A 20,889-nucleotide genomic window follows, 5' to 3' on the forward strand; every position below is an offset into this window, starting at 1 on the left:
GCAGGGCTGAGAAGAGCTTGCTTGGCTGCTGGAACGGGGCAGGGCGAGGGCGGTTGGAGGTCCAGGCGGTGAAAGGAGGGGCAGAAGGACAGATGGACGAGGGCATGACTGGAGGGACAGGTAGGCTGCTGACGGGTGAGCGGATGGATGGAAGGAGGGATGGAGGGATGGGTGGTGGGATGGGTGGAGGGACAGAGGGAGGGGTGAGGGGATGGGCGGGTGGTGGGATGGATCAGGGAATGGACAGAGGGATGGAGGGATGGGGAGACAGAGGGATGGATGGACGAGGATCTGGACAAAGCTGAGCGCTAACGGCATTTCACGGCGCATCACTGGCGTTTGGTGGCAGGCACCCGCTTCCCTGCCTGCAGGGCTCCCTGCCTGCAGAGCCCTGGCCACCAGCAGCCCCACGGGACCAGCCGGCACAGCAGAACGGGAGAGGGGTCATGGAGCCGGGGGTGGCGGAGGCTCTTCCCCTCTCCCCGACACCCGGGTCCTCGCCCCGGCACGGCGACGAGGGGCCGGAGCCACGCGCAGGCGAAGCCGAGGCTTGCGGGGTGGGGGGGAGCTGGTGTCGGGGGGCGGTGGGGACATGGGTGCCTCCCCTCCGTCTCCATCTCGGCGGCTCCACCACGCCTCGCAGTGCCGTGGGTGACGCCGCCAGCACCGCCACAAACCTGCAGCCCCGGCAGCGCCTGCGGGTGATTGACAGCCCTCTCCCACGCGTGACTCACCCGGGGGGGGGGCTCAGCGTGAGGAGGGGGCGGTGGGACACCCCCACCCCAGGCCAGCGCAGCGGGGGGAGCGATGATCCCAGCCCTGCAGTCGCACCCAGCCCCCTGCGTCCCTGCAACCCTGCGTCCCTGCGACCCTGCATCCCTGCACCCCTGCACCCCTGCAACCCTGCACCCCTGCAACCCTGCGTCCCTGCATCCCTGCACCCCTGCACCCCTGCGTCCCTGCAACCCTGCGTCCCTGCAACCCTGCGTCCCTGCATCCCTGCACCCCTGTGTCCCTGCACCCCTGCATCCCTGCATCCCTGCATCCTTGCATCCCTGCACCCCTGCGTCCCTGCACCCCTGCATCCTTGCACCCCTGCAACCCTGCAACCCTGCGTCCCTGCACCCCTGCGTCCCTGCAACCCTGCGTCCCTGCACCCCTGCATCCCTGCGACCCTGCGCCCCTGCATCCCTGCACCCCTGCGTCCCTGCATCCCTGCAACCCTGCACCCCTGTGTCCCTGCGTCCCTGCACCCTGCACCCCTGCATCCTTGCACCCCTGCAAACCTGCACCCCTGCGTCCCTGCACCCCTGCATCCCTGCACCCCTGCATCCCTGCCGCCCAGGTCAAGCTCCAAGGACGTTCCCAGCAAGGACGGCTGCAAGACGGAGCTCGAACGGTTTTCCTGGCAAGGGCCAAGGCCGCGGACACTGGACAGTGGTCGTGCACGGCATCAGCCACGCGCTGGGGGGCTGACACGGGTGTCGGGGAGGAATTCCCGGGGCTGCCGTGCTCCGAGGAGCAGCCTGCTCTGCCTGCGCAGAGCGTAAATAGCAGGCAGCTCCTTACCTCCGGCTTTAAAACGCCCATCGTGCCTCGGCGCTCCCTGGAACACGCCTGCAGACGCGTTCTTGTGCGTGCACACGCACACGTGTGCTTGCACACGCACCTTCATGCCTGCACACGCGTGCTCCCCGTGACAGCGGCCGTTACGGAGCAGCACCGAGCGGCTGTAGGTTTAACGTGGGTTTGGCTGTGGGTTTAGGGTGGGCTTGGATGTGAGTTTGGCCACGGGTGTAGCGTGGGGTGGCCGCGACCACAGCAAGCGCAGGGCTGTGCGCTGCATCGCCGAGCAGGACCTGGCACACAGGCGCTCCCCCGGGCTGCACCCAGCACCCTGCGCCGGCCCCACACAGCCCCCCCAGCAATCCTCAGGGCAGTGCCCATCTCACCGACCCCCCACCCAGCCCCAGTGACCCACGGCGGCAGCACGGATCCCAACCCACCACCCTAACCTCCCCCCCCCGCTCCCCATCTCCCTGTGAAGGAACAAGCCACCCCTCCTGGGCACGTCCCCTGGGCCACTCCGGTCCTCGCCGGCACCCAGGGAGGCACAGCCGTCCTGCCAGCAGCGGGCAGGACGCCACGGGAAGGTGGGTGCAGGCAGGGGGGACTGCAAACGCTCGCCCACCCTGGGAGCCGCCTTCCGTCCCGGCGTGCCAACGCCCCGGTGCTGGCACGGCGTCCCAGCGGGACGGGCAGGACGGACGAGGGTGCCACTGCGTTGTCCCCAAAAGGAGCTCGGCAGCTCGCTGCCCGCTCCGCGGCATCACCCATCGGCTCGGGAGCACCCAGCGGGTGCAGCCGGCGCCGTCCCACTGCACCCACAACCTCGCTAGCTCCCGCCGTCCCCCGCCCCGGCCACCCACCCTGCGTGGCCGGCAGAGACCTGGACACCTCCACGCCGTTTCCCCAACACCTTTAATACGGTCGAGACGCGGTGGCGGGAAGCGGGGGCAGCTCCTGTCACCCCCCACCCTGTCCCCCCTCCCCTCCAGCAGAGGCTGGAGCCAGGGGTGGGGGGCGGAGGCCGCATGCACCCCCTCCCCAATCTGGGGGGATGCAGAGGCTCCTGACGCCCTGCCCGGCACGGAGGGGACCCCCGGGATGGGGCACCCCCTCCCCAGGAGCGATGGCAGCACCGCGGTGCCGGAGCCCAGAGCCGGGCGCGCATCCCATGGGAAGGGCTGCTCCCGCCTGCCTTGTCATTTTAAAGGAAAGAGACTTAAAAATAGAGGGAGGAGGAGGAGGAGGAAAAGCAAGAGCCCCCGGCCGCAGCCCCCGGCCTGCGGCTGTGCCGGGGCGCCTGGCCGGGCTCTGCCTCTCCGCCTGGAGCTCGGAGCAGAAGCGGCAGCCGAAAGCAGCCGGGGCACGGGGTGGCCGGGTGGGCTGGCACTGCCCGGTCCCCGTGGGCTGCCTGGCCGTGGCTCTGCCGGCGGGTGGGTGGCCTCGCTGCCATTTCCCCTCCTGGCTGCCCGTGGGTCACCGCGAGGGGAGGCGAGAGGGCCCGGCGGAGGCTCCGGAGCCAGCGGGACCCCCGGCAGGTGCCAGGGTGCGGGGCTGGCACGGCTCCCCGAGGGGTGCCCCGCTTGCGGACGAACCTGCGGCACGAGCGGAGAGCAAAGGGTTGGCGAAGGGGAGGGGGCTGCCACCTCCGTCCCCCTCCCACCTCGCAGGGGGACGCGCGCGCGCGGGGGGCTCCGCCGTGCACGCGTGCGTTTGCCCGGGTCCCCGAGCCGGGGTGGCAATGGGACAGCCAGAGCCATCGGCTCCCACCTCCCGCTGCCTCCCCTGCCCGCACGCCGGGGCCGGGCAGGGGTGCAGGCAGGGAGGGACACTCACCTGGCGTGTCAGGCCTCCAGCTCAGACGTTTCGCAGGAGCTGGGGACAGAGAGCAGACAGGTCCCCGTTAGTCCTCGGCCTCCTCCGCGACTGGGCATCACCGGCAGCGCCCAGGGGGACGCAGCAAGGCTTGGGGGAGAAAACCCAGGGCGAGGGGAACCGCCGTCCCCTTGGCACGTCCCCTGAGCAGCCGGCACGAGGGGACACTGTGGTCCCAGCCGCTCCATCCCACCCAGGACCAGCACGGCACTGGTGGGGGACACCCACAGTACTACCCCCTGGGAGCCCCGGGGTGCTGGTCCCTCACCCCGGACCACACCAGCTGCTGCTCCACGGCCTTTGGGGTGCAGAGACCCCCTGCCAGGGGTGGGGGTCCGAGCCCAGACCGGAGGACCAGGCACGGACGGCCGTGCCTCGCACACCGGCACACGCACACCGCGAAGCACAGCCCACGGCAAAGCCCCAGAGGAGCTTCCCCACTGCCCCCCCGTTATAAACCTGAGCCTGGGTGGGGGTCCTGGGGCAGGGCTCCCCCGTAGACCCGGTCCCAGGGGACGGGCACGAGGTGGGGGGCACCAGGGCAGTGACAATGCCGCTCCTGCCCTCGGGGAACCCTCGGCTGCCCGTCAGGCAATGCACAATGGATGCTGGCAGCGGGACCCCCCCCCGGCACAGCCGCGTCCTCAGGTTTATAACAGCAATGAGGGCCCGAGGGATCGGCTCGGGCGCGGTGGAACCGGAGCAGCTCTGTCCCATCACCGGCCGGCGGCACCGGCGGGCCCCATGGCTAAGCAAGACTCCGACACCCATGGCCAACACCGGCGTGGCGGGGGGTTGCCCGGTGTGCGACAGCCCCCCGGGCAGGACGGCTGTTGCACAGCCAGACAGACAGCAGGACAACGGGAAGGGGGGCTGATTTGTGACCAGGACGGCATTTCAGAGAAACCACCCTTGTTATAGGAAAAAATCAGGAGCCTGGCAGCATCCCCTCTTCATGCATCACACGGTTTGGGACACCCCTGCACCCCAGGAGACCACCCACCGGCCCCGATGCCGGGCAAGGCACCCCAAGGATCAGCCACCCCCCCCCCAGCTCTCTCCAGGGTGACCGGAGGCTGACGCTGGTACATCAAGAATGGGACCAGGGATGACCCGACCCCCCCCCCCAAGGTTTGGGGACCAGGACCCCCCGGCGTGTGATGCAGGGGAGATGCAGCCCCGCGCAGAGGGACCCCCCCAGCCCCCCCGTCTCACTCACGGTTAGAGGGTCAGTAGCAAAAGCAGCCACACTGTTCCTCATCTCACTCTCATTGCCCCGCAGCGGGATGAGGGAGATGTTACCCAACCTGGAGTCCTGCGGCGACCGCGACGCCCGCACCTTGGAGGTCTCCGAGGGCCACAGGGCCCCGCCGTTCTGGGGACAGAAGGGACAAAGGAGGGCTGGAGACCAGCTTTTTGGTCCTCGGCCACCCGGGGACCTCTCCTCCCCCCTGGGATGCTGGTATTTAGGGAGGCTTGGCTACCCCAAAGGGTTTCTGCTAGCCAAGCATCCCTGCCCACAGGCAGCCCCCTCCCTACCTGCACGTGGAGGAAGGTGGCAAACCACTCCCGCAGATCGGCCTGGGTGTCACAGCACAGGTACCTGCGGGGACACAGCGTCAGCGGCCGGAGGGGACCGTGCCCGTTCCTGCTGTGGGGACACCCGGATGCTCCAGGCGCTGTTGGGGACAGCGCTGGGACCGGGCCGCTGCTTTGCACGACATCTTGCAGACCCCAGGGGACCGAAGGGGACAAGGGTGACAGCCACGGACCCTGGTGGTATCCCGAGTGGGTCCGTGGGTGCCCAGCCGGGCTCTGTCCACAGAAATCCCCATCTACATCCCCACGGCGAACACCCGCCAGCTCCGGAGAGCAGCCGCCCCGGCAGCGTGTCCGTCTGTCCTGGGGGATGCGTTTAGCGTCCCTGTGTCCACCCCTTCCCTTACCATTGCTGCTTCTCGTGCTTCTCGTTTTCATAGAAGACCGTAAAGCCCCAGCTGGAAGGGGAGAAGCGAGACCATGAAGACCAGTGTTCCAGGCTGCCCTGCCCTCGGCTCCAGCACGCCGGGTGGCAAAGTAGCCCTGCAAAACCCCCCGTCCCTGCAAACCCCCCGTCCCTGCAAACCCCTGTCCCTGCAAACCCCTGTTCCTGCAACCCCTGTCCCTGCAAACCCCTGTCCCTGCAAACCCCTGTCCCTGCAAACCCCTGTCCCTGCAAACCCCCCGTCCATGAAAAGCCCCCGTCCCTGCAAACCCTGTCCCTGCAAACGCCCCGTCCATGAAAAGCCCCCGTCCTTGCAACCCCCCCGTCCCTGCAAACCACCCCCAGCCCTGCGCTGCTGGGCGCCCAGGACAGGGTCCCATCGGGTTTCGCAGCTCGACGCAACGCTACGCAGCGCTTCAGGGCCAGTGAAGCAGCGGGCAATGGCCCTGAGTCCCTCCCAGTTTGCACCAGTTTGCAGTCCAGCAGGCCAGGAGCAGGCACAGGTGTCTGAGCCGGCCCTTGTGACGGTGGCATTTCTTCCATGGTCGCGCTCTGCCTGCTCTCAGCCCCTGCCTGGCCTCAGCTGTGCCCCAACGTCCCTGCAATGCCGGGCCCGGGCACCAAGCCCCGGCCGCCGCTAGCCCACCCTGAGACCTGCAGCAACGCTGCCCGGCACCGTGGCACGCACCCAAACCCCGGGGGGGGGTGGTCAGGGTGACAGCCTTGCACGCGCACGTGCATCGCCACGTACACGCGCATGTACGCGTGCACGTACGCACACGTTTCCTGTCCCCACGGTGCAGGGTGGCCCTGGAGCCCGGGGATTTGAAACCTGCAGGGCTCATGACACGCGCGAACATGCACACGCAGACGTGCGCTCGTGCGCACGCACTTGCACACGCTCACGCGTATGCATGTGCAAGCGCTGCACGTGCGCACCCACATGCACACACTCACACACATGCATATGCACACAGGCGCTGACATGCGTGCACGCACCCACATCCACACGCTTGCGCACACACACGCGTGCGCACGCACACGTACACAACTTGCCGACATGCATGCACACACATGTGCACACACGCATATGCCCATGGGCTCATATGCACACACACGCACACTAACATGCACGCACCCACATGGACACGCACATATGCACACACACATGCACACAACTCACTGACATGCACGCACACACATATGCACATACACGTGCACACGCACATATGCACACGCACACACACATGTACACAATTCGCTGACATGCATGCACACACCCACTTGCACACACATATGCACACACACATGCACATATGCACATGCACTTGCGCACACACGTACACGCACACTGACGTGCATGCACACACCCACATGCACACATATATGCACATATGCACATGCACACGCGCACACACATGCACACAGCTCGCTGACATGCATGCACACACCCACACGCACATATGCACATGCACACATGCACACACATACACAACTTGCCGACTTGCATGCACACACCCACATGCACACACATATGCACACACACGCACATGCACATATGCACATGAACACACGCACACACATGTAGACAACTCGCTGACATGCATGCACACATGCACACACACATGCACATGCACATATGCACATGCACATATGCACATGCACACACGCACACAACTCGCTGACATGCATGCACGCACCCACATGCACACACCCACACGCACACACACATGCACACGCGCATATGCACATGCACACACGCACACACGTACACAACTCGCTGACACGCATGCACACACACATGCACACGCACATATGCACATGCACACACGTACACAACTCGCTGACATGCACGCATGCACATATGCACATGCACACGCACACACAACTTGCTGACATGCACGCACACACACATATGCACACACACGCACATATGCACATGCACACAACTCGCTGACAAGCATGCACACGCACATGCACACACCCACATGCACACGCACATGCACACACCCACATGCACACGCACATGCACACCCACATGCACACCCACATGCACACGCACATATGCACACACACGCAGGCACATGCACACAGCTCGCGGACATGCACACACCCACACGCGCACATACGCGCACACACGCACACGTGCACACGCACACGTGCACACAGCTCGCTGACACGCCCGCCCGCCCCCACACGCACACACGCACAGGGGCAAACTCCCGTGCGCACACGCACGCCCACGCACCCACAAGCACCCTCGCCCCCCCCCCCCCACGGCCGCGGTTCCCCTCCCACCCCAGCGCCAGGTCCCCGTTAGGCACCGGCACCCGGTCCTGGCCCCCACCGCAGCCCAGCGCCGACCCCCCCCGCCTGCAGCCCCTCACTGCGGGCCAGGGGACCGCCATGGGGCCGGATCCAGCCCCCCGTGCTGGCACCAGGCTGCGGAAGCGTCCTGCGAGGCTGCTCTGACATCTGGTGGCAAGAGGCACGGCCAGCAGGAGACGTGTCCCAGCTGTCCCCATCCCCGTCCCTGTCCCCATCCCCATCCCCATCCCCGTCCCCATCCCCATCCCCATCCCCATCCCCATCCCCATCCCTGTCCCCATCCCCATCCCCATCCCCATCCCCATCCCCGTCCCCATCCCTGTCCCTGTCCCCATCCCTGTCCCCATCCCCATCCCTGTCCCCATCCCCATCCCCATCCCCATCCCCATCCCTGTCCCCGTCCCGTCCCCGTCCCCGTCCCCGTCCCCGTCCCCAGCCCAGTGCGTCGCAGTGCCACAGGGCACCGCGTCGCTGCTCACCACGTCGGGGGCCGAAGCTTCTTCTTAATGCCCAGGTAGACCTTCAGGTTCCTGACGGGCCACTCCTTCTCCGGCTTGTGGCTCTGGGGGGCGGGGGGGAGAGGGACCCAGCACCGGGTTGGGGGCTGCCAGACCCTTCGCCACCCGTCCCCACCCGCTGCAGCCCGCACCGATGCTGGGATGGGTTTTGTCCCCCCGACGGGCAGGGAGGAGAAGCCGTAGGGACGCGGTGATGGGGAGAGGGAAGAGCCTCAGCCCAGGTCTGGGCTTGCCAAGGACGCGGGTGAAGCCCAGGACGGAGCAGAGGAAAGGGCAGAGCGGGCGCCCATCGCCCACGGCAGAGGCCACGGGTAGAGGGGAGGGGACGCGGGAGGCCTGTCCCTGCCGCGGGGTCCCCCGGAGACGGTGCCGGTTGCCTTCGGAGCTGGGACCAGCGCTGGCACGTTGCGATGGGGTCTCGAGAGCCTGGCACTAGATGTCCCCCATGGGGACACCCACGTCACACCCCTCCTCGGCATTGCGGCCACGGCCATGGCAGCAGTGGCCCCAGCCCCGCTCTGCCGGCATCTCTCTCTGCCCCGGCCGCATCCCCGGACGTCGCACCGCCGGCACGGCACGGCAGGCAGGCACCTCTCCGCGGCGGGTGAAGATGGGTGCCCCAACTCCCCGGTCCCACTTGGGCTGTGCTGGGCTCCCCCCTGCATCCAAGCATCCTCCGCACCCTCCCTGTGCCCAGCAGCACCCTAAGAGGAGGGATGGGGGGAAAAGCGGGATGTCCCGGCAAAGCCAGCGCGCCGCCGGCCCCAGCCAGCTCCTTCCCCGTGGTCCGAGCCGTGGCAGCGGGCCAGTCCAGGCATCACCCATCGCCGGCAGACGTTCCAAAGGGGCAAAGCCCCGCAGCTCCCTCTCCTCTCGCCCGGGACCTCCCCGGTGCCGGCTGCATCTCGCCATGCCGCACAAGCCGTGCCCTGGCAGCGGGTGACGTGAGGGGGACCCCGGGGACCCCCCCGTACAGCTGCCCGCCTGTGTTTGCATGCAAGCGCCGTGACGTACAAGAGCCCAATCCAGTGCCCGCGGGATGGGGAGCCAGCTCAGCCCATCACCGCTGCGCAGCACCGGCCCCTTCCCCATCCCCATCTCCAGCTGCCTGGAGCAAAGGGCAGCGGTACCCCCAAATCGGAGCACCCCGGATAACAGGGGTGCAAGCTGACGCATCCCCCAATGCTGGGGGCTAACGGGGGGGGATGGCAGCACCGGGGGCAGCTCCGGCACACGCAGCACCCCGTCGCCTGCCACGTCCACGAGCGGGCGGCGATGGGCACGCACATGCTGCGGGATTGGATTTGGGATCGACCCTGGGCAGCCTTGTAAGGGCAGAGGGTGCGGGACCCCCCCGCACGCCCGGCTGAGCCCCCCGGGCTCCTCTACTCACGTTCTCCAAGGGGGGGGTCCGCTGCTTCAGGCTCTGTTCAACAGAGGACGGGGGTTAAAGCAGACGTGGAGGACGAGCCGCAGTGGGAGGCGAGGGGACCACCCCCCTGCGGACCCTACGCTGCCGACGGGATGGAGGCAGCGATGTGCCGGGGCGCGGCGTCAGCCCAGGGAGCCGGGGCAGGGGGAACAGGGACAGGAGAGTGGGGACCGGAGATGTCCCAGCACGGCTGGGAGGCCAGCGTCCCCCTCCTGAGCCCTTGCACGGACGCAGAGCCAGCTCCGGACCTGCTCCGGGAAAGCTCTGGGTCTGGGAGAGCCACGGCACTTCTGGGGCAGCCCCATCGCTGCCTGCAACGCCTGTGCGATGCCAGCCCCATCGCTGCCTGCAACGCCTGCCCCATCGCTGCCTGCAATGCCTGTGTGACGCCAGCCCCATCGCTGCCTGCAACGCCTGTGCGATGCCAGCCCCATCGCTGCCTGCAACGCCTGCCCCATCGCTGCCTGCAATGCCTGTGCGATGCCAGCCCCATCGCTGCCTGCAACGCCTGTGCGACGCCAGCCCCATTGCTGCCTGCAACGCCTGCCCCATCGCTGCCTGCAACGCCTGTGCGACGCCAGCCCACGCAGGTCCCCAGCAGCAGGGATGTCCCATGTCCTGCCAGAACTCCCGGCACAGCTGGGAAGGCAAGTGAAGGCAGGGGAAGGGAAGGCAGGGGAAGGGAAGGGAAGGGAAGGGAAGGGAAGGGAAGGGAAGGGAAGGGAAGGGAAGGGAAGGGAAGGGAAGGGAAGGGAAGGGAAGGGAAGGGAAGGGAAGGGAAGGGAAGGGAAGGGAAGGGAAGGGAAGGGAAGGGAAGGGAAGGGAAGGGAAGGGAAGGGAAGGGAAGGGAAGGGAAGGGAAGGGAAGGGAAGGGAAGGGAAGGGAAGGGAAGGGAAGGGAAGGGAAGGGAAGGACAGGCAGGGGAAGAGCGCGTTGCCTCGCAGGCAGCCAGCAGGCAGGGCTCACCCGCACTTCCTTGTAGAGGCGCAGGCAGGTATGGTTGAGGATGAAGTAGCGGTCGTGGAAGCCGGTGCTCAGGCCGAGCCCCAGCAGGTTCCTCTCCTCCCGAAACTTCATCATGCCGTGCTTGCAGTCGCCCACTCTGCTGGCTGGGGGCACACGCCTGAGCGGCTCCGGCCCCCCAGGGGGGTCAGGCCCCCCAGGAAGGGCGCGGGGTGCAGCCAGACCCGGTCCCGCAGGGCAATAGCAAGGGCAACCCCTCCCTCAGCCCCAGCACCGCAGCCCACCGGCTGCTGCCTGCTCCCAGCCCGGGCAGGGCAGGCAGGACCGTCTCCCCCAGGGCGCTGGGAGCAGCAGCCAGCCATGCCCCCATACTGGGGGGCTCCCAGCCACGCGCTAACCCGCTCCGCTTGCACGGTCGGGCAGGATGCGGCCCTGGGATGGTTGATCCTATGGGGGATTCTCTGCAGGGTCACAGCCGGCAGGATGGGGAAGCTGTCCCCGTCCCCGTCCCCATCCCCGTCCCCGTCCCATCGCCATTCCCATCCCCTCCCTCCTCTCCCTGCCAGGGCTGCGGCTCCCCGGCTCCTCACCGAGGTAGATGAGCATGTTCTCCATGGACATCTGTTTCTTCACCACCAGGTAGCTCTCCGTCCCCAGGCAGTGCAAAATGGGCAGGACTTTTTCCGAGTAGTGCAAGGGCCGTTCTGTTGGGCAGGGAGACAGGCAGGGGTCAGGCAGCATCCCCAAGGGGCTGGCACCCACCAAGGTGGGGTCGCACGTGTGTCCCGAGGGTCTGCCCGGCTCCTGCCTGTCCCCGAGCAGACCTCCCACGCAGCACCATCGCCTTTTAATTGGACTCATTTCACGGTGCCGCTGCGTACGAGTTGTCCCCTGGGGAGGTGACTTTTGGCCCGTGGTACGTGAGCAGCGGGGACACGCCGGGACTGGGAGGTGGCTAAGGAACAATCGCCAACAGATATTGCAATTGCAAAACGTGTATGTTTTGAAAACGTAGAGTGCTGGAGGCAGCGTCTAATCTGCACACACGCTTGCAAAAATATGCACAGAGGTATTTCAAACATGCACGTTTCCACGCAAGCAAAGGGCGAGTCAAGGATGTCATAAAAGTTCATAGGTGAATATTCAATTTTAGGCTAATTTTAGCCCTTGCACAGCCTGAGGGTCCTTTTTTTTTTGAAGGGCTGAGCGGTGCTCGGCTGAGCACGGTGCTTCGGTGCTTCCCCGAGCGGAGGGAGGGAAGCAGCACCCCCCCCTTTGCAGAGGGACCCCCGAGCTTGACAGCTTGGGGTTGGCAAGGACCAAAACATCTCACCAGGGGCTTTCGGTGATGCCCAGCGTGCTGCCGGGCTCGGCGTCCTGCCTGTCTCCCTGCCAGGCACGGCCCCCGGGCACGCTCAGCCCTCGAGAGCCGGCAGCGGGAGGTCGAGGCACCAGCAGGCAGGACCGGGGGCTCATCCTGCTCGTGCCAAGCTCTCGCTTGGTGCTGCCTACGGGCACCCCAGGGCTGCTCTCTTTGGTGGCCGGAGAGCCCGGACACCCCCGCCAGGTTTTAAAGGCATTTGAACCCCTAGGGATGCAGACAGATGCCCTGGGGGTCCTGGCCCAAGCCACCGGCCCATCTGCAGCGTTCAGCCACGGGCAACCTGGATGCGGTGAGCAAAGCTGCGGCACCGCAGCTGGCCTCCCCCGAGCGCCCGGAGCCCGGCCCGGCATTGCTCCGCAGTGCGGTCCCCGTGGGAGGCTTCTCGTCCCCGTCCCCATCCCCATCCCATCTCCACCTCCATCCCCATCTCCGTCCTCGTCCCCGTCCCCGTCCCCACCGCCCTCATGGTCCCGCACCAACCTGCCTCCTCCCTCTCGTTCACTTCGAAGCAGCTCCAATAGTCCTTCTCCTTCGTGACGATTTTCCTCCGGTCTAAGATCTCGAAGGTGAGCTCCTCGGCTGTCATGGTGGCCGGGATCTGGGAGGGAGGGACGGAGGGAAGGGACAGGTCTCCATCAGCCAGTGCCCGGGGCCGTGCCACCCTCGTGCCAGCTCAGAGCATCCCCCCCGTGCCACCACAGAGGTCTGGGCATGCAACGGGGGGTCCCTGTCCCCTCCGCGCCCTCCACCCCACCGCTCACCTTGACGTGCTGCTCTGCCTCCGTCTTCTTCTCCTCCAGGTAGACAGTGCAGATGAAGTCCCCGGCTTGCTGGAAGGCGACAGAAAAGCACTTCGGCCTGCAGCTTCCCACGTGTGGGCGAAATCCCCGCCACCCAGCGTGGACACCCCTTGCCTGGGGCATCTCCAGGAGATGCTGGAGCAGGCGGTGAGGTCCCCGTGCAAAGAGGGTGCCCCAGGAAGGTCCCCATGTCCAGGACCCACCTGCGTCCCGCTGGACGCTGCCTCCCGCATCTTCATGATGGCCATGATCTCATCCTGCTGCTTCTTCATCTCTTGGTCGTTGACCTGCCAAGGAAGAGGAGCCCAGGGAGCCATCAGGGCTGACCAGACCACCCTTAAGTTTCACTGCAGAAGCAGACACGGGTCCCCAGGGGAATCTGCTCCCCTGCCCAGCAGTGCCTCGGGGGTCTCCAGGGTTTGCAGGGACATGGACCCCCCTCCCCTCGTCTCCAAAGCAAGATGTCTGCAGATAGAGTAGATCCAGCTTCCTCCTCCTTCCACCTCCCCATCTCCTGGGAATGTCCACACATCGGCCTGGTCCAGAGCAGCGCCGGGGCGGTGGGTGAACCTACGTTAAAGATCTTCACGTAGTGGCTGATGAGGTCCTCCACCACGCGTCCCGCCTTGTAGTCCTTCCCGTCCGTCTGGAAGAGCGTGGGCCCGAAGACGATGGCCAGGTTGTGCGTGTTCATCTGGTTCTCCCCAGAGAAGCGTTGGACCCTGTGGGGAACCCCATTGAGATTCCTGCCCCAGAGGCCCCCCCGGGACCCCCCTTCAGCCTTGCCAAGGGGAATGCCCCCTGCGCCGGGACATGATCCTCGGCTTTGGGCACAGCTTGACCCCAAATCCCTCTCCTTTCCTTGCTTGGGATGTGAGCCAAGGGGTGAGGGCTCTTCTCCACCCCACAGCCTCCCCAGGACCCCACAGCGGACGTGGCCATGCCCCACGGGGGCTCGGGGACCCCGGGCTCCACCGTGCCGCAGACCCGCTGCCCGTGCCGTACCGAAAGAGGTGGTTGATGAGCGCCTTCAGCGTGGCCCGGTTCACCGTGGGGAGGGTGCCCAGCAGCCGCCGGTACTCGCCGATCTTCGCCTCCTCGTCCTCCAGCGCTGCGAGAGGAGCATGAGGGAGGGGATGAGCACGGAGGGGCGTGAAGGTGAGATTAAGACCCACAGCCCCACCGTCCCCTCTCCAGACCCTACCTCGGACCCTCCTGCCCCACTGTGGGGATGGAGCATCCCAGCTCTATGGGGCCAAAGCATCCCAGCTCCGTGGGGATGGAGCATCCCAGCTCAACGGGGCCCAGAGCATCCCAGCTCCGTGGGGATGGAGCGTCCCAGCTCAATGAGGTGCAGAGCATCCCAGCTTCATGGAGCCGGAGCATCCCAGCTCCGTGGGGATGGAGCATCCCAGCCCAACGGGGCCCAGAGCATCCCAGCTCCGTGGGGATGGAGCATCCCAGCTCAATGGGGCCCAGAGCATCCCAGCTCCGTGGGGATGGAGCGTCCCAGCTCAATGGGGCCCAGAGCATCCCAGCTCCACAAGACAGGAGCATCCCAGCTCCATGGGGATGGAGTATCCGAGCTCAACAAGGCCCAGAGCATCCCAGCTCCACAGGGTTGGAGCATCCCAGCTCCGTGCGGATGGAGCATCCCAGCTCAACGGGGCCAGAGCAACCCAGCTCCACAGGGTTGGAGCATCCCAGCTCCATGGGGTTGGAGCATCCCAGCTCCGTGGGGATGTAGAATCCCAGCTCAACGGGGCCCAGAGCATCCCAGCTCCGTGGGGATGGAGCGTCCCAGCTCAATGAGGTGCAGAGCATCCCAGCTTCATGGACCCAGAGCATCCCAGTTCTGTGGGGATGGAGCATCCCAGCTCAACAGGACCCAGAGCATCCCAGCTCCGTGGGGATGGAGCACCCCAGCTCAACGGGACCCAGAGCATCCCAGCTCCGTGGGGCCGGAGCACTGCAGCTCCACAGCACCGCGGCTCGTGGCTGTTCAGCTGCTGGGTGCATCCAGCCCTGGTGTTATTCAGGGGCCGGATTCAGAAGCGAAGGGCGGGGGGGTCTGGCTCTCTGCCCTGCCTCAGCCCCAGCCGTGCCGGAGCACGGGGCTGCACGGGGTCAGCGTGGGCACGCTCTGCTCCCCACCCACCGCTCCAGCCCCCGGCGCGGGGCGGCTCTGCCGCACGGCCAAGGGGAACGCGGGGGGCCCAGATGTGCTCCCCCCACCATGCAGCCCAGAGGAGAGGACGAAGGGGGCTGCAGCAGACCCAGGGAGCCCGACCCCCTCCTCCCGCTCCCCCACCCCACCCCAGCAGCCCCCCCCAGGGCTCACCCGTCGCCCGCAGCCAGTCCTGGCCCCATCGCCCGGTGAAGAGCCCGTCCCCGAGGTCGCGGAAGAAGCGTTTGAGGGTGTTGGCGACGTCGTCCACCTGGTGCTCGCCCTCCTTCAGACGGACGCTGCGGGCGTCCCGGCGCAGCATCTCCAGCAGGCTGGTGGTCTTGGAGTTCTGCCCGCTCTTGCGGTAGATGCCCTCGGACGTCAGCCCTGCGGCAGAGCCGGTGGGGATGAGACCCCCTCCGTGGGGGACGGCCACCCTTCCTGACCCCCAGCTCGCCCGCCAGCTCCCCATCAAACGCCACCGGCAGGGAGCCGGTGCCGCGGCGCTTCCCACCCCGCAGGTGTTGCCACGGCCGCCGAGGACCCACGGGCTGGAGCCAAAGCCCCGCTCTAGCCGGAGCCCTCCCACGGAGCTGGAGCGGATGCTCAGGGAGGGAGGGAAACCCATGTCACAAGTGCATCAGGTCTCAGGCTGATGGGTCCAACGGGGTCCCCGCCGGCATCCGGCGGTGGGCGAGGGCACGTACCGCACTGGGTGATGTAGTCGATGCAGCGGTCCACCAGCAGCGGGACGTCCGACTCCGTCAGCTGCTGCTCTGCCAAGGTGTGCCCCGAGCTGCCCGCAGCCTTCTGGATGGCGTGGACCCAGCCCAGGAAATCCAGCTTCCTCTCCCCCTGGATGTACAGCGTCCTGCCGGCAAGCCCGGCCTCAGCGGGGGGCCAGCCACCCCCCCCAAAACCCCACTGCATGGCCGGGACCCCCGGGAAGGCTGGCACCGGGGGCCTGGGGAGGGTCCCAACTCTTTTGGGGGTCCCCAGTCGCCGCGGGGAGGGCGAAGGCACCCCTGGATGAGGGTGGGCTTGGGCAGGGTGTGATATTTTGCTGGACCCGCACGCTCTGCTCTTACCTCCGTCTCTCCACCAGCACCAGCACCTCGTTGTCTCCCTGGATGGCTGGAAGGGAAGGCAGAGAGTCCGTCACCCAGGGGAACATGGGGTCCCCCGGCGCCCCCAGCCCCACGCGCCATGGGGGGCCGTGCCAACGGGTCCAGCTCCAGCCCAAATGGGACGAGCAGCGACTTTCCAGGGGTGGGGAAGAGGATGGAGAGGAGGAAGAGTGGCTGCATCCCACCCCGCATCCCAAGCTCCATCGGAGCAGCACCCACCACCCCCCCACACCAAAACCACCTCGGCTGGGTGCAACCCAGCGGCTCGGGGCAGGATTTGGGGGACACCCCCCCTCCTCCCCGAGGTCCCTCCCAGCTGGGGGGGTCCTGCGGCGGGGCAGGGGCACGCACAGAGCTCCTGCAGCTTGCGCAGCTGGAGAGGCTCCTGCCGCTCGCTGTCCTCGAAGCAGACGTGGAGCGTGGAGCCGGCCAGGGCGAACCAGCCCTCCTTGGCTCGCTCCAGGTTGAGGCCGCCCTTGTAGTGCAGGCGGCCGATCCGCTCGAAGTCGAGAGCCAGCAGCTCCTCGGCGCGGGGATGGACGAAGGACTGAGCCGGGGAGAAGAGGGATCCGTCAGCGCCACGGCACCCGGCTCCCTCCGGCACCCGCGGCCGCCCCAGCCCACCGCATCCTACCTTGGCGATGGACTTGAGCCATTCCCGAGCAGAATCGGGGCTCTCCAGCCCAAACAGGTAGAGCCTCTCCGACTCGATGTAGACCTCGAACGTGCTCTCGATCCTGCGGGAGGGAAGGAAAGGGGAGCCTGGACGCCCGCGGGTGGTGGGACGGAGGTGGCTGGGTGCCAGGGGCATCCCGGGTAGGGAGAACATCCCGCTGCGTGCCTGCCACCAGCTCCGTCGACGGCTGATCCTATTTGGGATCCCCCCACCACGTCCCTGGGCCCTCCAGCATCCCCGTGCTGCCATGCACGCTCCGATGGAGAGCAGGGGGGCTGCAGAGGGGCCGCAAAAGGCGTTGCAACGGGGCTGCAGAGGGGCTGCAAAAGAGGTTGCAAAGGGGCTGCAGAGGGGCTGAAAAGGGGTTGCAAAAGAGGTTGCAATGGGGCTGCAAAAGGAGCTGCAGAGGGATGCACAAGGGGTTGCCAAAGGGGCTGCAGAGGGGTTGCAAAAGGGGCTGCAAAAGGGGATGCAAAGTGCCTGCAAAGGGGTTGCAAAGGGCTGCAGAGGGGCTGCAAAAGGAGCTGCAGAGGGGATGCACAAGGGGTTGCAAGAGGGGATGTAAAAGGGGTTGCAAGAGGGGATGCAAGAAGGGGTGCAAAGGGGTTGCAAGGGGGGATGCAAGAAGGGATGCAAAGGTGTTGCAAAGCGGCTGCAAAGGGGCTGCATAGTGGTTGCAAAAGGGCCACAAAGGGGCTGCAAAGGGGGTTGCAAAAGGGGCTGCAAAGGGGCTGCAGAGGGGCTGCAAAGGGGTTGCAAAGGGGCTGCAGAGGGGCTGCAAAGGGGGCTGCAGAGGGGATGCAAAAGGAGTTGCAAAGGGACTGCAGGGGGGATGCAAAAGGAGTTGCAAAGTGGCTGCAAAAGGGTTGCGAAAGGGCTGCAAAGGGGCTGCAGAGGGGCTGCAAAAGGGGCTGCAGAGGGGCTGCAGAAGGGGTTGCAAAGGGGCTGCAGAGGGCTGCAAAGCAGCTGCAAAGCAGCTGAAAAAGGGGCTGCAAAAGGGGCTGCAGAGGGGATGCAAAGGTGTTGCAACGTGACTGCAAAGGGGCTGCAGAGGGGCTGCAAAAGGTGTTGCAAAAGGGGTTGCAAGAGGGGATGCAAGAGGGGATGCAAAGGTGTTGCAAAGCGGCTGCAAAGGGGCTGCAAAGGGGCTGCAAAGGGGCCACAAAGAGGCTGCAAAGGGGCTGCAAAGGGGTTGCAAAAGGGGCTGCAGAGGGCTGCAAAGCAGCCGCAAAGGGGTTACAAAGGGCTGCAGAGGGGCTGTAGAAGGGGTTGCAAAGGGGCTGCAAAGGGGCTGCAAAGGGGCTGCAAAGGGGCTGCAGAGGGGATGCAAAAGGAGTTGCAAAGGGACTGCAGGGGGATGCAAAAGTGTTGCAAAGTGGCTGCAAAAGCGTTGCGAAAGGGCTGCAAAGGGGCTGCAGAGGGGCTGCAAAAGGGGCTGCAAAGGCGCTGCAAAAGGATTGTGAAAGGGCTGCAGGGGGGCTGCAAAATGGCTTGCAAAGGGGCTGCAAAGGGGCTGCAAAGCAGCTGCAGAGGGACCACAAAGTGGTTGCAAAAGGGGCTGCAGAGGGGCTGCAAAAGGGGCTGCAAGGGCGTTGCAAAAGGGCTGCGGGGGGGCTGCGGGGGGGCTGCAGAGGGTTTGCTCCGACTCCTTGCCGAGACGGCCGGGTCAGGCCTGCCGCAAGGGCCGGAGGGGCCAGCGGTGGGGTTGGGGACCGCAGCCCCCCGTGCCACCGGCCGGGAGCGGCGCAGCGGCCGTGCCCAGGCCTGCGGGAGCAGAGGGGACGTCGGGGTGCTATCGGGCGGGGTGGGGGGGTGCAGCCTTACCCGTGGGCGTGGGGCGGGTTGTTCACCAGGCACACGATCTCCTCCACCTTGATCTCGCCGTTGGGCACGGCGTTGCGGTCGTTCTCGTAGTAGCTGAGGACGCCGTCCTGCAGCGTGCACCATCGCCGGCTGAACTCTGCGCGGCACAGGACGGTGCTGGGCAACCCCGCCACGCTCCGGCCAGCCCGAGGTCGCCCACCGGCCCGGCCTGGGTGGCCCCGCAGCACCCACTGGGTGCCCACCCACTGCAATCCCCCCTCGAAACGGGCTGGCCAGGTGATGCTGCACCTCCCTGGTGCCTTTGCCGTGTCCTGGGGAGCAGGGGACGGTGCAATCCCCCTGCCAGCACCCCTTTTGCGGCCGGCTCGGAGCCCCCCACCCCGCCGCACCCCTATTTCCCAGCCCCGTGGACCCCCACGTACCTTCCTGGCCCTTCCGCTCGCCGACGGGCTTGGCCATGGAGGGGGTCTTGTAGAGGAAGCCGTTGTGGGTGACGGAGGGCAGGGGCACGGAGTAGGGCTTCTCCTCGCTGCCCCCCACCTCCAGGCGCGGTGTCTCTGCAAACGGGGTGACAACCTGTCACGGGGGGGGCTGCACCCCCCTGCAGAATCCCCCCCCCAACCCCAAAGCGCTGCCGGTGGGGATTACAAATCCCCCTGCACGGCTGGAGGGGGGGCCTGGCAGCTATGGGATGCGGCGGGACCCTGCTGGGTCAGGGAGGGGGTGACAGCGGTCCACGTCATCCCCCGGGTGCTTTGCTGATGTGACATGAAGGGGCCAGCGGGGGGGGGCTGCCGTGGTGACACCGGCCACATCCTGCTCCGCGGGAGGAGAAGGGCAGAGCATCGCAGTCCTGCGGCTGAAAGAACGGCCCAGGGCTCTGCCACAGCCTCTCCGTGTGACCACGGGCATGTCCCCCCCGCCTCAGTTTCCCCACCTTGCCTGCCGGCAAGAGCCATCCCCCCATTTCCTTTGGGGACGAGGCAGAGACGGGGTGCAGGGACACCCCTAAAGTACCCCCAGCTCAGACCGTGGGGCTGCCCGGAGCAGTAGAGGAGGAAATGCAGGACGCAGAGCCCTGCTCCACCAGCCCAGCCCTGCTCCGCACACGGCGCTGGCCTCATCGATCCCGGGACTCCGGAGACGCTTGCCAGAGCCGGCCCCGGCGTGATGAGCTCAGGGGTTTGGTTTTCTCCAGCTCACCGGGGCGGCCGGGAGGCCTCGCCGCTCTCCCAGACCCCTTTTGTGCTGACATGTCTGGAACAGCAGGGCCAGCCCCAATCCTGGGCAAACTCCAGCTTCCGCGGGACGGACTTGGCTGCCGAGGCGGTGAGGGAGGTGACGGCTACGGCAGGCGCCGGCCGGCCCCGGCACACCTCCGTCCCGGCTGCCCGAGCTTTCCAGGGCCGGAGGTTCACCCCGTGTTAGGGTGCGGATCGGTCCCGTGGGTGCCGTCAGCCCACCCAGAGCGGGGCTCGGTGGGGTGGGCACCTTTAGCGGCACGGGAGGGGGCTTTTAGGGGAGATGGCTCTGCAAAACGGTCGGACCCCCCCGGCCCTGGCGAGGACGCTCGAGCGGGGGCTGCCCATCTGGCAGGGGGACATGCCGAGGCTGCCGGGGATGCCCCCGGCGTGCCAGGACGGCACGGGAGAGCTGGCTCCATCCCTCCTGGAGCCCGGAGCACCAGCCCGCATCCCCGGCGGGGTGCTGGACCGGTGTCGGACCTCCCCAGCCCCGATGCGAGGGTGCGGGGGGCTCCCCAAAGCCCCTCTCCCAAGGTGCACAGAGCCCAGCAGCACCGAGCAAGGCAGAGAGCCCCGTGCCGGGAAGCTGCCGGGCAGGATACAGAGCCGGGAGCGGCTCGAAACATCCCTGCATCCCCCGGGACACCCCGGCAGCTCTCCTCCCCGGCTCCGGGAATGCCGGCGGTGGGTTTAAGCCCATGGGGGCTTCAAGGGGTCAGCCCTTACCTGAGGTTTTGTTGTGGAGCAGGAACTCCATCTGCAGCCGCTGCCCGCTCTTCTCGGCCAAGGCCAGGGGCGTGGGGCACTGGGGGTCCCCGGTGGCACAGGTCACCGCCGCCCCGCAGAAGAGCAGAGCCTGCGTCTCCGCCAGGTCACTGGTGGTGACGGCCGCGCACAGAGCCTGTGGCAGAGCAGGGAGGGCAGCGGGGTGAGGCCGAAGGCTCCCGAGGAGGAGGAGGAGGAGGAGGAGGGAGACCCCCAGCGAGAAGCCACCCCGGCAA

General features: G+C 66.9%; 1 protein-coding gene across 7 annotated transcripts in view; it reads right to left on the reverse strand.

Annotated features, from left to right (window-relative positions):
- Positions 1-2,464: 2,464 nt before the first annotated feature.
- Positions 2,465-20,889, reverse strand: part of ARAP1 (ArfGAP with RhoGAP domain, ankyrin repeat and PH domain 1) — a 36,616-nt gene continuing 18,191 nt past the window's right edge. For 4 of the 7 annotated variants that reach the window (XM_072851024.1, XM_072851022.1, XM_072851026.1 and 1 more), the window contains 22 exons: positions 20,615-20,789; positions 19,067-19,201; positions 18,645-18,780; positions 16,779-16,881; positions 16,496-16,691; positions 16,106-16,151; positions 15,725-15,888; positions 15,192-15,404; positions 13,856-13,961; positions 13,425-13,572; positions 13,054-13,137; positions 12,812-12,880; positions 12,531-12,648; positions 11,257-11,370; positions 10,670-10,812; positions 9,665-9,697; positions 8,233-8,315; positions 5,388-5,438; positions 4,981-5,044; positions 4,661-4,816; positions 3,403-3,441; positions 2,465-3,161 (listed from right to left, as the gene is read on the reverse strand). In XM_072851024.1, the coding sequence (XP_072707125.1) occupies positions 3,424-3,441; positions 4,661-4,816; positions 4,981-5,044; positions 5,388-5,438; positions 8,233-8,315; positions 9,665-9,697; positions 10,670-10,812; positions 11,257-11,370; positions 12,531-12,648; positions 12,812-12,880; positions 13,054-13,137; positions 13,425-13,572; positions 13,856-13,961; positions 15,192-15,404; positions 15,725-15,888; positions 16,106-16,151; positions 16,496-16,691; positions 16,779-16,881; positions 18,645-18,780; positions 19,067-19,201; positions 20,615-20,789 (2,355 nt within the window). In that variant the 3' untranslated portion in view covers positions 2,465-3,161; positions 3,403-3,423. Of the gene's footprint in view, positions 3,162-3,402; positions 3,442-4,660; positions 4,817-4,980; positions 5,045-5,387; positions 5,439-8,232; positions 8,316-9,664; positions 9,698-10,669; positions 10,827-11,256; positions 11,371-12,530; positions 12,649-12,811; positions 12,881-13,053; positions 13,138-13,424; positions 13,573-13,855; positions 13,962-15,191; positions 15,405-15,724; positions 15,889-16,105; positions 16,152-16,495; positions 16,692-16,778; positions 16,882-18,644; positions 18,781-19,066; positions 19,202-20,614; positions 20,790-20,889 lie in introns of those variants that run through there. The other 3 variants (XM_072851023.1, XR_012040525.1, XR_012040524.1) reach the window with 3 other exon arrangements.

The sequence above is a fragment of the Ciconia boyciana genome, chromosome 1, assembly GCF_034638445.1.
Source record: "Ciconia boyciana chromosome 1, ASM3463844v1, whole genome shotgun sequence".
Taxonomy (NCBI): Eukaryota; Metazoa; Chordata; class Aves; order Ciconiiformes; family Ciconiidae; genus Ciconia; species Ciconia boyciana.